At 44.4% G+C, this 15,485-nt stretch overlaps 2 protein-coding genes across 2 annotated transcripts; both read right to left on the reverse strand.

Annotated features, from left to right (window-relative positions):
• Window positions 1-1,070: 1,070 nt before the first annotated feature.
• On the reverse strand, window positions 1,071-7,039 carry LOC119944107 (olfactory receptor 5A2-like). Its single transcript, XM_038765327.1, has 3 exons — window positions 6,113-7,039; window positions 4,088-4,270; window positions 1,071-1,154 (listed from the first exon to the last, which is right to left on the reverse strand). The coding sequence occupies exons 1-3, from the start codon at window positions 7,037-7,039 to the stop codon at window positions 1,071-1,073; spliced, it is 1,194 nt and encodes a 397-aa protein (XP_038621255.1).
• A 4,071-nt stretch (window positions 7,040-11,110) lies between these two features.
• On the reverse strand, window positions 11,111-15,225 carry LOC119944108 (olfactory receptor 5A2-like). Its single transcript, XM_038765328.1, has 4 exons — window positions 14,299-15,225; window positions 13,408-13,552; window positions 13,096-13,200; window positions 11,111-11,199 (listed from the first exon to the last, which is right to left on the reverse strand). The coding sequence occupies exons 1-4, from the start codon at window positions 15,223-15,225 to the stop codon at window positions 11,111-11,113; spliced, it is 1,266 nt and encodes a 421-aa protein (XP_038621256.1).
• Window positions 15,226-15,485: the final 260 nt, after the last annotated feature.

Here is a 15,485-nt window from a genome sequence, read left to right on the forward strand (position 1 = left end):
CACCTGCTCCCCGTTCTTCCAAGGTCAAGAAGAGAAACACCTGGAGAGCAGTTCCAACTGGAAGCACAGTTGTTCACAGTCAGTGACAGATCAATCTCCCTCTCACCTGGAAGCTCCTTGTGGGTAGGGAGCATGTCTACCAACTCTGTTACATTGTACTCTCCCAAGTCCCTCAAAATCGGTGCCCATTCAAAGTCAGGACAGATTTGAAATGTAAGATAACCTATTCCATTTTACCTTTGAGATAAAAGGCCTTAGCCCATTCCACTTTGCCTCACCATCCATTGTTAGAGTGTGTCCAATGGAACTCAAACAGAGCAGGACCCTGTCAACGATACTTTCATGCACCTAAGAGGAAGCAGGGGTTCACAGTCCAACTGTTCTAAGCCATTGGCTCCCCTCATAACCGTGGCCAAATCACTTTGTTTTCTTAGCCCTCAGCATTCTTATCTTGCAAATGGTCATAATTTAAAGAATGCCTTCTTATTTGCATACAGAGCTTACTTAGATTGAACTTCTCTGTGCTTCAGGTTCCTCATCTTTAAATGGGGATTCAATAGACTGTGAGCCCCATGTAGGACAGGAACTATGTTCAACCTGATTGCCTTACATCTAGCTTAGCTCTTAGTACGATGTTTGGCACATGAGAAGTACTTAGTTCTATTTATTGAGCACGTACTGTGTGCAGAGTACGGTTCTAAGTTCTTGAGAGAGTGCAAGAAAACAGAGTTCATAGACGCGTTCATAGACACATTCTCTGCCTTCAATGAGCTTAACTAATAGTATTGTTATTATTGCTTGGCGTTGGGGAAATAAAGGGTTTCATTATATTTTCATGCAATACCTTTGAAAAATGGCTTGGAGAAGAAAACTAAAGCAATTGTACTCACCCAGTTACTTGCTGGGCAGGGCTGTTCTCTTACCTCACCATTGCCTTCAGGCGGAGGAGGAGAAGAAGGAAAAAGAGGAGGAGGTGAAGGAGGAAGTGGAGAGGGATGAGGAGGAGGAGCAGGAGGATTGTGGGGCCTCCTCAGTTCACGAATCTTCACCCACACCCCCTGAGACCACGTCTAAGCCGAGGTGGCCTCGCTCTCATTCTCACTTTGAGCAACCGATGTTAAATGAAGAGAGTGAGTCCTCACAAGTGTTCTTCTCTGTGGTTGTCAAAGTGGCCATAAAGGCTATGGCAGAAGGATGGTTTTAAAGTGTCAAGATTTAGCTACCCTTCTCCTCTGAGATTTCTCTGTCACTCCCTTATGGGTCCAAGACCAGGAGGAAACAGATCATTAGAATTGTCTCTTTCCATGAGTTAATTATTCTCAGAGGAGGTTGGAGAGTTTTAGGGGATTTTCCCATTGGGCTAGTTACCCCTAGCTCCAGGTTTTGGCTTCTGTGAACTAGATCCAAATGGGGCTTCATTTGTGGGTCATGTGAGATGGTCAATGCTTAATTTAGGGCAACATTTGCCCTGGAACCTCTAGACATTTCAATTATGGAAGTAGACCATGAATATCTTAGTTTTTATAAGCATCCAACACAATACACTGCAGTACTGCACAGGTTGGTGGTTCTTTCAGATGCCTGACTGTGTATAGGTAGAATATATATTAATATAGATATATATCATAAATCATATATCTTTTTTATATTCAAAGAGGTCACCACTGACAGTGGTATTCTATTCTCAATGCATATGTCACTGGATATGCAATATTGTCGTCATCGGTAATAGTATTTATTCAGTATCTACTTGCTAGGGTGGGGACAGCTCTCAGGGTCACATCTAGAGAGTTAGTTTCCAGTACTCTACCAGTCACAACTACGGGAGGAAGAGTCAAGCAGGCATACGTATTCCATTCCTAGCTTGGGCAGTGGCTAGAGAGTGGACGGCAAGCTGCTACAAGTCAAAACTCACCTGTGCTGGGCAGTAGCGGCAGAGTAGAGAGTTGAGGGCCTAGACTCAGGTTTAGGCATAGATTCAGGTTTACTGCACAGGAGGAGGCAATGGTAAACCTCTTCTGAGTTTTTACCAAGAAAGCTCTATGGATCCACTACCAGGGTGATTGCAAATGGAGGCGGGAAGTTCTGGGAGAGATGCGTCCATGACGTCACTTTGGGTCGGGCACGACTCGACAGCATAAGACAACAGTGGCAACTTGCTAGGGCCACTGTACCAGGCACTTGGGAAATACAGAATAACAAAGTAGTGCAGTCCCTGCCCCCAAGGAGCTTGCAACTGGAAGGGTAAAAATACATTTTTAAAATGAAAAAATATCTACACACAAGGGATAAAGAGGGTATAAAGAAGTAGACTGTGAGGTTCTATTTTTCAAAGAGAGTATTTGTTAAGTGATTGTTATGTGCTGGTCACTGTACTAAGCATTGGAGTAGATACAAGTTAATCAGGTTAGACATGGTCCTTGGCCCATATAGTACTCACAGTCTTAATCCCCTTGGGACAGATGAGGTAGTTATGTTCTTGGATTTAGGATGGCTGCCACTATCCGTTCTCTGTTCTATTGTACTCTCCCAAGCACTTAGTACAATGCTCTACACAGAGTAAGTGCTCAATAACTGCAAATATTGATTAATTGATTTGTTCTCTATTAATGTTTATAGGGTGCTTCTGAACAAAGCTGGGTCTGGTCAAGCAGCAGGATTATTATGTTTACATGGTATTTTTTGAGCACCTACTATGTGCCAGGCACTGGTACATACAAGCTAATCAGGTTGGACACAGTCCATGTCCCACATGGGATAAACAGTCTTATATTTTGAGTGCCTGGAAGGAGCATTCCCTCCACCTCTCAAGGAAAATTAATAATAAGAATTGTATTTCTTAAGTGCTTACTATGTGCCAGGCCCTGGACAGAGTGCTGTGGAGGATACAAGAACCTCGGGTTGAACACAGTCCCTGCCCCATACGGTGCTCACAGTCTCAATCCCCATTTTACAGATGAGGTAATTGAGGCACAGTGAAGTGAAGTGACTTACTCATGTACCCTGAAAGGAGGGGTTTTGCCTGTGGGCACTCAGATCCAGGTGCAGAGGAATGAAACAGATGGACACACCAAGTCTTGATATGAAAACTATGGCTTTAATTCATAAATTTATGAACGCTATTGCTCCAATGCATGAAACATTCACAAACCCCAAGCAGAAGTTATTACATCCCCCTAGAGTCCCACAAACAAAGTTATTACATCCCCTAGGGGCCAAATGTCTCGCCCAACTGAAGAGTGGTTTGCACGCACGTACCAACTTCTATCCTAGATGAACAGGCCCTTGATCCCTTTTTCCTCTCTAGTAGTCAGCCAGTTGTTTACGGAGCCACAGACTGGGCATCCCCTGCTAATCCAAGCTCACTCCAAACTGTCTTAACCTCCCCTCTGGGTTGCAAGGGGCAGCAGCTTTCCCATGGATTTAATTGTGGGGGAGAGTGGATCTGGAAGCCAGGCGTCAATAATCCACCGACGAACTGGGCGAGCATAGCATATCACTGTCATTTTCTGGAAAAGATTATCTACCTCTAGAGAGGACATCGAACTTCTTCTGCCTGGGCCCTAGTCGACATAGAAATGTTTTGTGGAAATGGCGGGAAGGGAGGATTTCGGGGAATTTGGGTAAGATGTTTAGATCCTGTCAAGTGCAACCTTGGGCCATATCTGCAAACTGTGGCCATCTTCCCATTAACAAGTCATTCATTGTACAAAACATTTCCCCGTACTTAAACAAGTAAGAGCACGTAACAATTCCCGGAAAGCACAAGAAGGCAGTCCTCCCAAAAATGGAGTCGGTTTGGTTCGCTCTGGTCGGGCGACCGAGGACGTACTTAGGGTCGCTATCACACTTGCCCAAGGTCAAACAGGAGGCAAGTGGCAGAGGCCGGATTAGAGTCCACGACCTTCTGACTGCTAGGACCGTGTTCTATCTGATATACTAATCAGGTCCCAACAGGGCCGGGGGGAGAAGGTGATCACTCCCCGTAGGTAACCAACTCTCCTCACGGCAATAAGGGGGCACAGCACTCCTTAGGATTGGCATAGCACCCAGGAGTGGGAGAGTCACAGCTGACAGATAGACAGACCACTCCCACCCCCGCCAGCCTGACCCGCTGGTCACCTCCCGTGACCAGGTGAAACTTTGGAACACTAACCAGCCTGCTCCACTGAGGCAGGGCCCCTGAGAAGTTCAGGCCAATCCCAATTTCCTTAGTGTTCTTGTGGTGCAAGGGATTGAAGTGTTTCCCATCATGTTTCGAGTTGGTTGCCTACTGAGGGTTGCAACGGGAGAGGAGAATAGCAGAAGCACTGGTGGAGTGAATCTCTCCCAGCTGCGCTGTGCCGAAAAGGTGCCTAACTAGGGTATGTTGGGGTCAGCACCCTAGGGTGGATCCAGGAGGGAGCACTGAGGCTGGAGAGAAATCAACACTGCCTCCACTCCCCAGAGTGTTTTCCTTCACAGAAGTTCCTCCTCACATATTTGTCAATTAGGGCCAAAGCTGCATGGCCTAAAATATCTGTCAGAAAGAGGGTTGTCAATCAATCCATCAATAGTATTTGTGGAATGCTTACTGTGTGCAGTGCACTGTACTATGTGCTTGGGAGAGTACAATATACCCAAGTGGGTAGACATATTCCCTGCCCACCAGGAGTTGTTTTTTTTTTTAATGGTATTTATTAAGTGCTTACTATGTGCCAGGCATTATGCTAAGGACTGGGATAGGACAGGGACTGGATCCAGCCTGATTTGCTTGTATCCACCCCAGCACTTAGTACAGTGCCTGGCACATAGTAAGCACTTAACAAATACCATAATTATCATTATTATTATTATAAGAGTTAATCAGGGTGGCCCCAATCCATGTCCACATTGGACTGACAGTCTTAATCCGCCTTTTACAGATGAGGTAACCAAAGGCCAGAGAAGTTAAGTTATTTGCCCAAGCTCACACAGCAGACAAGTGGCAGATCCAGGATTAGAACCCAGGCCCTTCTGACTCCTAGGCTCCTGTTCAATCCACTAGGTCTTGATGCTTATGGTTAGTGGGTCATCGTCCACCTTGAAAGGCCAGCCCTGTACTACTGGAAATGGTTTCATAGGATCATAACTGGGATCTGTACCCTCTGAGCATCTGGGGCAATCACCCCACTCTTAGCCCCTGTACTTACGTACATATCCGTAGTAGATTTCTTTCTGTTCATATCTGTCTCCCCCTCTAGGATTTAAGCTCCTTGTGTGCAGGGAACATGTCTACCAACTCTATTCAGTTGTACTCTGTCAAGAGCTTAGAACAGTACTCTGCAAATAATGTGCTCAAGAAATGCCATTGATTGATTGATTGATTGAAAATGTCGGTGAGGGATCCTGCTTTATCTTGCTTCTTTTGACTATTGGACATGATGTCTTCAAGCTTCGAATTTGGGGTCGAATTCAGTATCTCATTTAAAAAAACACCCAACAGCAGCAATAATAATAATTATTGTGGTATTTGCTGAATGCTTACTATATTTCAAATATTTTGCCAAACACCGAGGAGGTATAATACCATCAGATCAGACAGAGTCACATGGGGCTCACAGTTTAGGGGGAAAGAACAAAAAATAAAATTTGTACATGGCCAAGAAATGCATTTCGACTTGTTACACAATAAAGTCAATAGCCACCTCATGCCAAACAGTGAATATATAACCCATGTCTGTTGAGATGGGTGAGTTGAGAAAAAAAAGGTTTTCCTTAATCCAAATAGCTGTCCCTGGGTGATTATGCAGAAAGTGTAATAGTAATCGTGGTCCTTCTTAAGTGCTTACGATGTGCCAAGCACTGAGGATAGATACTAATGGAAAACAGTCCAACATGGGGCTCACAATCTAAATAAGAGTGAGAACAGGTATTGAACCTTCATTTTAAGGATGAGGAAACCAAGGCACAGAGAAGTTAGGTATTTTACCCAAAGTCTGGCAATAGACAAGCAGCAGAGCCATGATTAGGACCCATGTCTTCTAACTCCCGGGCCTCTGCTTTTTCTAACAGGCCAGCCTGCTTCTCAGCTGGCTCCAACACTGACTTCTACTAAGCTTCAAAAGGTTGAATGGCACTGAAAGAGCACTACCTTTTTCTCCATCACTCTCTTCAATGTGTCCAGGATCTCTCTGTTCCTCAGACTGTAGATAAGCGGGTTCAGCATGGGGATCAACACCGAGTAGAAGAGTGACACCACCTTGTCCTGGCTCTCGGAGTAGCTGGAGTTTAGACGCATGTACACAAAAAACCCAGAACCATAGAAGAGGATCACGGTAGTCAGGTGAGAGGCACAGGTGGTAAAGGTCTTGTACCTGCCTCTCGCCGAGCGGATCAGCAGGACAGCCACAGTTATATAACCATAGGACAGGAGGACCACAAGCATCGACATCATTCCAATGACCACGCCCACAATGAAGACCATGACTTGGGTGGTGGAAGTGTCAGAGCAGGACAGAGTCAGCAGAGGACGGAGGTCACAGAAGAAGTGATGGATAATGTTTGGCCCGCAGAAGTCTTGCTGGTACAATAAGCCCGTTTGAGTCAGGGCACCGAGGAATCCCCCCGTATAGGCCGCAACCATCATTTTCCTACAGAGGGAGGGAGACATGATGGTCGTGTACAGCAGTGGGGTACAGATGGCCGCATAACGATCATACGCCATGGTAGCCAGGAGACAACATTCAGTCAGCCCCAACCAACTGAAGACAAAATACTGAGTGACACAGCCCAGTAACGAAATGGTCCTCTGCTCCTTGAAGAAGTCTGAGAGCATCTTGGGGATGACGGAAGAAGAGTAGCACATGTCTATGAAGGACAAATGACGGAGGAAGAAATACATGGGGATGTGGAGATGTGGGGAGATCTTGATCAGACTGCTGAGCCCCAGGTTCCAGGTGAGAGTTACAAGGTAGACGGCTAAGAACAACACAAAAAGGAAAATCTTGAGCTCTGGATGGTCTGAGAATCCCAGGAGAATGAACTCGGTAACCACCGTGGTGTTTCTTCCCCGAGACATTCACCTGCTCCCCGGTCTTCAAGGTCAAGAAGAGAAACACCTGGAGAGCAATTCAAACTGAAATCTCAGTTGTTCACAGTCAGTGACAGGTTAATCTCCCTCTAGACTGGAAGCTCCTTGTGGGCAGGGAGCATATCTACCAACTCTGTTTTTGACTCAGTGGAAAGAGCACAGGCTTGGGAGTCAGAAGTCTTGGGTTCAAATTCTGGTTCTACCAGTTGTCAGCTGTGTGACTTTGGGCTACTCACTTATCTTCTCTGGGCCTCAGTTACCTCATCTGTAAAGTGAGGATTAAGACTGTGAGCCCCCTGTGGGACAACCTGATCACCTTGTAACCTCCCCAGGGCTTAGAATAGTGCTTTGCAGATAGTAAGCGCTTAATAAATGCCTTCATTATCATTATTATTATTACTCTCCCAAGTATTTGGTACAATGCTCTGCCCACAGTAAGGGCTTAATAAAAATGATTGCTTGACTCTTTTTAATACTGTGTGATTAGGTACTTCCCGAGAGAAGGGTGAAAGGGGTAACTGGGTTTGGTTCAAGTGCCTCCAGCTATAATATTCAGGAGCCTTGGTTGACAGATTAAAAGAGAAATTGAAACAATGTCTTGGAAGAACTGTCCTCTTGGGAAAGATTTCTGGATCCTAGCTCCACGAGATTTCCTCATAATCCAGGAGTAGCTACCCTTCCAAGTCCCAGCCGACATTAGGTAAGCCCCTGAGCCTTACACCTCTGCCTCTCCCTGGATCAAAGGGAGAATCATCAAGGTACGGCTTTCCCTGGGGACCCAGTGGTAAGACCTTGGTGTCTCTTGGAAGCCTAGGGAAGAATTCAGGTTGGCATTTTATAATCAACTGCCCAACTCGTGTCAGGCTACATTAGAGAGCATTTGCTGGTGACCCATAGGAAGGCCCCAGATTTTTCCAGGGTTGAGGAAGGGACGACGGTAACTATACCCTCAAACTCTGACCCTGCCGAATTTGTGTCTGATAAAGCCCCATCAAACTGAAATCTCTAATCCTGGAGGCTCCAGACCAGGTGGTCTGCCCTGCTGGGAGAGGAAGAGTAAGTCTGACCTGGTGCTGGGGATTCAGATCTGGCCAATAGGCAGTTTCTAGTCATTAAAAAGCTAGATGCCTAGAAAAGTAGTAGAGGTAAGAGCTTAAAAGCATTGAAGACTTGTGCAGTGTCTTCATGCATTTCCCGCTGAGGTCAGCGGCGAGGCTCCAAAGTGAAAAATGGAAGACTTACTTCAGCATTTTCACTTAGGGCTTGTTAAATTAAAATGTGTAGTAGTAGTAGTAGTAGTAGTAGTAGTAGTAGTAGTAGTAGTAGTAGTAGAAATAGGATTTATTAATCATTTAGTGTGTGCCAAGCACTCTACTGAGCACTTGGGAATTGAGGCAAGGATGTGCCATTTATTTCAAAACTGGAGAGGTCTGACAAACATGGTGGTTTCAAAAAACTCCCATGTTGGTTTCAAGAAACTCTCCTGCTGGGTCCAGGAGTTGCCATTCCCTAGTTTGAAGGCTTACTGGAAGTTAAACCCTTATCTCAATGGAAAATGTTTGAAATCACTTAGGAAGTCTGACTTCAGCAAGACTTTGATTGTAAACTTCTTGAGGGCCAGGATCAGTCTCTTTTACTCCTATTGGATGTTCCCAAACACCTAGAAAAGTGCTACACTCACAATAGGAGATCAATAAATGTTGTTATTGATGATGATAATGATGATGATGATGACAGCTAGATTAGGCATAGTTTGATTCCAAGAAGGAAGAATGCAAAATGTCACTGTGGAAGAAATGTAAAAGGACCTTTGGATGGATAACTCAGATTTCTTGAGATGATCAGTGTAGGTAAGGCAAATAATTATTCATTTATATTAATGGTTGTCTCCCCCCCTAGACTATAAGTTTGTCAAGGCCAGGAACAATTGTACTCTCCCTAGTGCTTAGTACAGTGCTTCACATACAGTAAGCACTCAATATATACTGTTAATTGACTAACTGAGAAACTTATTATCACCAGGAGAACAATGTAAAGCAATAAAGATGGAAAATGGAAGGTAGAGAATGTTCAATGCCCTATTGCTTAAGATGGTGGACTAAGAAATGTTTCAATCAATCAATCAGTGTTTTTATTGAACACTTACTGTTTGCAGAGTACTGTACTCAGCACTTGGGTAGAGTAAGTAGACACAACCCTGCTCTCAAGTAGCTTACAATCTAGCACCTTCAATAAAAGTTTCATGAAAAGATAAACTATTTACTCTCTCCAAAAAAAAATATCAAGGATCCAAATGATGTGGTCTTTGGAAAAGTGATGGAATTATAAATGGCAAATGAATAAATGATGAGCATCAGGAATGTCCTCTCATCACCCTAAGGGATTCAGTAAGATGAATATTAAGTGGATGATATATGTTGCCGAATTGTACTTTCCAAGCGCTTAGTACAGTGCTCTGCACACAATAAGTGCTCAATGAATGATTGAATGAATAAGATAGCTAAAGATATGTGAAAATAATAGTTTGATTGCTAAGAGGTCAGGAAAGGCTGTCTTGCCTTTGGGAAAACAGTGTTCATCCAGATTTTTGATGTTGCAGAGTATTTAACTATCCCTTTAACTTGGCTCAAATAAATGATCTGGAACTCTATTCTGATTCTTAGTAGCATTTCATTTTATCTGGTCTGCTAACTTGACAGCAACGAAAGGTCAGAAAAGCTTTTTCCAATGCAATGTGACTTCTGGGCTAAGAATGGAAGGAAGGAGGAGAACTTTTCCTCCTTTTAGATATAGTTAATTGTAACATGTTAGTCTGAACCTTAACTGGAAGTATCTTCGAGTGATATTGCAGAATAGATTAAGCAAGAGCAGATAGCTTTCATTTGAAAATACAGAGTGTGCCTGGGGGCTGGAGGGGATTCAGTATTTTTGTAGAGAGAGAGAAAGTGAGAGAGAGAGAGAGAGAGAGAGAGAGAGAGAGAGAGAGAGAGAGAGAAGGAAACAGAGACAGAGAGAGGTGATGGGGAAACTGCATTCCAGCATCAAACCCAGTGTTTGCTGGTGGCCAGAAGATTCAAATGTGAGAGAGCAAGAAGAAAGGAAGGGTCCAGGCAGGAGGGGGAGAAAGTAATCTGAGGAACAGTTGCTCCTCTGCTTCCAACAAGCCCCACCAAAAATTTGGCCTCATGTATGCATGGTTATAGAAAATGTTTTGAGATAAAAGGCCTTAGCCCATTCCACTTTGGCTCACCATCCATTGTCAGAGTGAGTCCAGTGAACCATAGATAGAGCAGGACACTGTCAAAGATGTTTTCATGCACCTAAGAGGAAGCAGGGGTTCACAGACCAACTGTTCCAAACTATTGGCTCCCCTCATTACCTTGGGCAAATCACCCTGTTTTCTTAGCTCTCAGAATTCCCATCTTGAAAATGGTCGTAATTTAAAGAATGACTTCTTATGGCCATACAGAGCTAAAGAGATACTTAGATTTAACTTCTCTGTACTTCAGTTTCCTCATCTTTAAATGGGGATTCAATAGACCATGAGCCACATGTAGGACAGGAACTGTGTTCAACCATACTGACTTGCATATAGCTTAGCACCTGGTACAACGTTTGGCACATAAGACATACATAGTTACATTTCTTGAGTGCTTACTGTGTAGAGTATTGTTCTAAGCTCTTGAGAGAGTACAAGATAATAGTACAGCAGAGTTCATAGACACATTCCCTGCTCACAGTGAACTTAACAAATATTATTATTATTATTGCTTGGGGTTGGGGGAATAAAGGGTTTCATGATAGTTTGATGCAATAGGTTTGAGAAATGGCTTGGAGAGGAAAAGTAAAGCAATTGGACTCACCAAGTTACTTGCTGGGCAGGGCCGTTCTCTTACCTCATCATTGTCTTCAGGTGGAGGAGGAGAAGAAGGAAAAAGAGGGGGAAGTGGAAGAGGAGAAGGCTGAGGAGGAGGAGGAGAAGGATTGTGGTGCCTCCTAAATTCACAAATCTTCACCCACACCCCCAGAGATCTCATCTGAGCCGAGATGTCCTCTTTCTCATTCTTGCTTTGGGAAACCGATGTTAAATGAGGAGATTGAGTCCTCAAAAGAGTTCTTCTCCTTGGTTGTCAAAGTGGCCATAAAGGCTATGGCAGAAGGATGGATTTAAAGTGTCAAGATTTAGCTACCCTTCTCCTCTGAGATGTCTCTGTCCCTCCCTTATGGGTCCAAGACCAGGAAAAAACATCATTAAAATGGTCCCTTTCCATGAGTTAATTATTCTCAGAGGAGGATGGAGAGTTTTAGGAGCTTTTCTTTCCCATTGGGCCTGTTACCCCTAGCTCCAGGTTTTTGTTTCTGTGAACTAGATCCAAATGGGGCTTCATTTGTTGGTCGTGTGAGATGATCAATGCTTAATTTAGGGCAACATTTCCCTTGGAACCTCTAGACATATTTCAATTATGGAAGTAGAACATGAATATCTTAGTTTTTATAAGCATCCAATGCAATACAATGCAGTACTGCTCAAGTAGGTGGTTCTTTCAGATGTCTGACTGTGTATAGGTAGAATATATATATATATATATCATATATCTTTTTTATATTCAAAGAGGTCACCACTGATAGTGGTATTCTACTCTCAATGCATAGGTCACTGGATATGCAATATTGTTGTCATCAGGAATAGTATTTATTCAGTATCTACTTGCTAGAGTAGAGACACCTCTCAGGGTCACATCTAGAGAGTTTCCAGTACTCTACCAGTCTCACCTATGGGAGGGAGAGTCAAGCAGGCATACATAGTCCATTCCTAACTTGGGCAGGGACTAGCAAGTGGAAGGCAATCTGCTACAAGTCAAAACTCACCTGTGCTGGGCAGTAGTGGCAGGGCAGAGAGTTGAGGGCATAGACTCAGGTTTACTGCACAGAAGGAGACAATGGTAAACCTTTTCTTCATTTTAACCAAGAAAGCTCTATGAATCCACTGCCTCAGTGATTGCAAATGGAGGCAGGATGTTCTGTGAGAGATGTGTCCATGACGTCACTCTGGGTCGGGCACGACTCCACAGCATAAGACAAGGGCAACTTGCTAGGGGCACTGTACCAGGCACTTGGGAAATACGCAATAACAAAGTAGTGCAATCCCTGCCCTCAAGGAGCTTACACTTACAAAGGGTTCTTGAGTTTACATAAAAATTGTTGCAATTGGATGGGTCAAAATACATTTTTTAAATGAAAATATATATACACACAAGGGATAAGGAGGGTATAAAGAAGTAGACTGTGAGGTTCTATTTTGAAGAAAGAGCATTTGTTAAGTGATTGTTATGTGCTGGTCACTGTACTAAGCATTGGAGTAGATACAAGTTAATCAGGTGAGACACGGTCCCTGTCCCATATAGTGATCACAGTCTTAATCCCCATGGGACAGATGAGGTAGTTGTGGCCTTGGATTTAGAATGGCTGCCACTATCCATATTCTGTTCTATTGTACTCTCCCAAGCGCTTAGTACAATGCTCTACACAGAGTAAGTGCTCAATAACTATGATTATTGATTAATTAATTGGTTCTCTATTAACATTTGTAGGGTGCTTCTGAACAAAACTGGGTCTGCTCAAGCAGCAGGATGATGATGTTTGTATGGTATTTGTTGAGCACTTACTATGTGCCAGGCGCTGGGTAGATACAAGCTAATCAGGTTGGACACAGTCCACGTCCCACATGGGATAAATAGTCTTCTATCTTGGGTGCAAGGAAGGAGCATTCCCTTCACATTTCTAGGATAATTAACAACAAGAATTGTATTTGTTAAGTGCTTACTATGTGCCAGGCCCTGGACTGAGTGCTGTGGAGGATACAAGCACCTTGGGTTGGATACAGTCCCTGTCCCATATGGGGCTCACAGTCTCAATCCCAATTTTACAGATGAGGTAATTGAGGCACAAAGAAGTGAAGTGACTTGCTCAGGTACCCCAAAAGGAAGGGTTTTGCCTGTGGGCACTCAGATCCAGGTGCAGAAGAATGAAACAAATGGACATACCAAGTCTTGCTATGAAAGCTATGGCTTTAATGCATAAATTTATGACCGCTATGGCTCCAATGCATGAAACATTCACATACCCTGAGCAAAAGTTATTACATCCCTCTAGAGTCCCATGAACAAAGTTATTACATCCCCTAGGGGCCCAATGTCTCGTCCAACCACAGGGTGGGTTTGCAAGCACGTACCGACCTCTATCCCAGACGAACAGGCACTTGATCCCTTTTTCCTCTCTAGTACTCAGCCAGTTGTTTACGGAGCCATGGACTGGGCATCCCCGGGTAATCCAAGCTCACTCCGTGCTGTCTTCACCTCCCCTCTGGGTTGCAAGGGTCAGCAGCTTTCCCATGGATTGAATTGTCGGGGAGAGTGGATCTGGAAGCCGGGCATCTGTAATCCACTGACAAAGCAGGCGAGCATAGTGTATTACTGCCATTTTCTGGAAAAGATTATCTACCTGTAGAGCGGACATCGAGCTTCTTCCACCCGGGCCCTAGTTGACATAGAAATGTTTTGTGGAAATGGCAGGAAGGGAAGATTTCAGGGAATTTGGGTAAGATGTTTAGATCCTGTCAATTGCAACCTTGGGTCATATCTACAAACCTTGGCCTTCTTCCCGTGAACTACAAGTCCTTCATTGTACAAAACACACAGTCCCATGGGTATCACAGTTAGGGGGAAAGAACAAAAAATAAAATTTGTACATGGCCCAGAAATACATTTCAACTTCTTATCCAATAAAGCCAATAGCCACCTCGTGCCAAACAGTGAATTTATAACCCATGTCTGTTGAGATGGGAGAATTGAGAAGAAAATAAATAATGTCATTAATCCAAATAGCTTCTCCTGGGTGATTCTGCAGAAAGCCTAATAATAATCGTGATCTTTGTTAAGTGCTTACTATGTGCCCAGCACTGGGGATAGATACAGGTGGAACACAGTCCCACATGGGGCTCACAATCTAAATAGGAGGGAGAATAGGTTTTGACTCTTCATTTTATGGATGAGGAAATCGAGGCACAGAGAAGTTAGGTGACTTGCCCAAAGTCACACAATAGACAAGCAGCAGAGCCGGGATTAGGACCCACGTCTTCTGACTCCCGGACCTGTGCTTTTTCTACTAGGCATGCCTGCATCTCAGCTGGCTCCACCAATGACTTCTATGCTTCAAAAGGTTGAAAGGCACTGAAAGAGCACGACTACCTTTTTTTCCTTCAGTCTCTTCAAGGTATCCCGAATCTCTCTGTTCCTCAGACTGTAGATAAGTGGGTTCAGCATGGGGATCAACAGTGAGTAGAATAGCGACACCACCTTGTCCCGGCTCTCAGAGTAGCTGGAGTTTAGACGCATGTACACGAAGAACCCAGAGCCATAGTAGAGGATCACTGTGGTCAGGTGAGAGGCACAGGTGGCAAAGGTCTTGTACCTGCCTCTCGCTGAGCGGATCAGCAGGACAGCCACAGTGATATAGCCATAGGACAGGAGGACCACAAGCACCGACATCATTCCGATGACCACGCCCACAATGAAGACCACCACTTGGATAGCAGAAGTGTCAGAGCAGGACAGAGACAGCAGAGGACGGAGGTCACAGAAGAAGTGATGGATAACATTTGGCCCGCAGAAGTCTTGCCGATACAATAAGCCCATTGGAGTCAGGGCGCTAAGGAATCCCCCTGTATAGGCTGCAACCACCATTTTCCTACAGAGGGAGGGAGACATGATGGTCGTGTACAGCAGTGGAGTACAGATGGCCGCATAACGATCATAAGCCATGGCAGCCAGGAGACAACATTCAGTCAGCCCCAACACAGTGAACACAAAATACTGAGTGACACAGCCCAGGAACGAAATGGTCCTCTGCTCCTTGTAGAAGTCTGAGAGCATCTTGGGGATGACAGAAGAAGAGAAGCCCATGTCTATGAAGGACAAATGACGGAGGAAGAAATACATTGGGATATGGAGATGTGGGGAGACCTTGATTAGGCTGTTGAGACCCAGGTTCCAGGTGAGAGTTACAAGGTAGATGGCTAAGAACAACACAAAAAGGAAAGTCTTGAGCTCTGGATGGTCTGAGAATCCCAAGAGGATGAACTCGGTAACCACCGTGGTGTTTCTTCCCCGAGACATTCACCTGCTACCCGGCCTTTCAAGGTCAAGAAGAGAAACACCTGGAGAACAATTCAAACTGGAATCACAGCTGTTCACAGTCAGTGACAGATAAATCTCCCTCTAGACTGGAAGCTCCTTGTGGGTAGGGAGCATGTCTACTGACTCTGTTGAATTGTACTCTCCCAAGTATCTCAAAATTGATGCCCATTCAAAGTTAGGACAGATTTGAAATGTAAGATTGCATATTACATTTTATCTTTGAGATAAAAGGCCTTAGC

The sequence above is a fragment of the Tachyglossus aculeatus genome, chromosome 22, assembly GCF_015852505.1.
Source record: "Tachyglossus aculeatus isolate mTacAcu1 chromosome 22, mTacAcu1.pri, whole genome shotgun sequence".
Taxonomy (NCBI): Eukaryota; Metazoa; Chordata; class Mammalia; order Monotremata; family Tachyglossidae; genus Tachyglossus; species Tachyglossus aculeatus.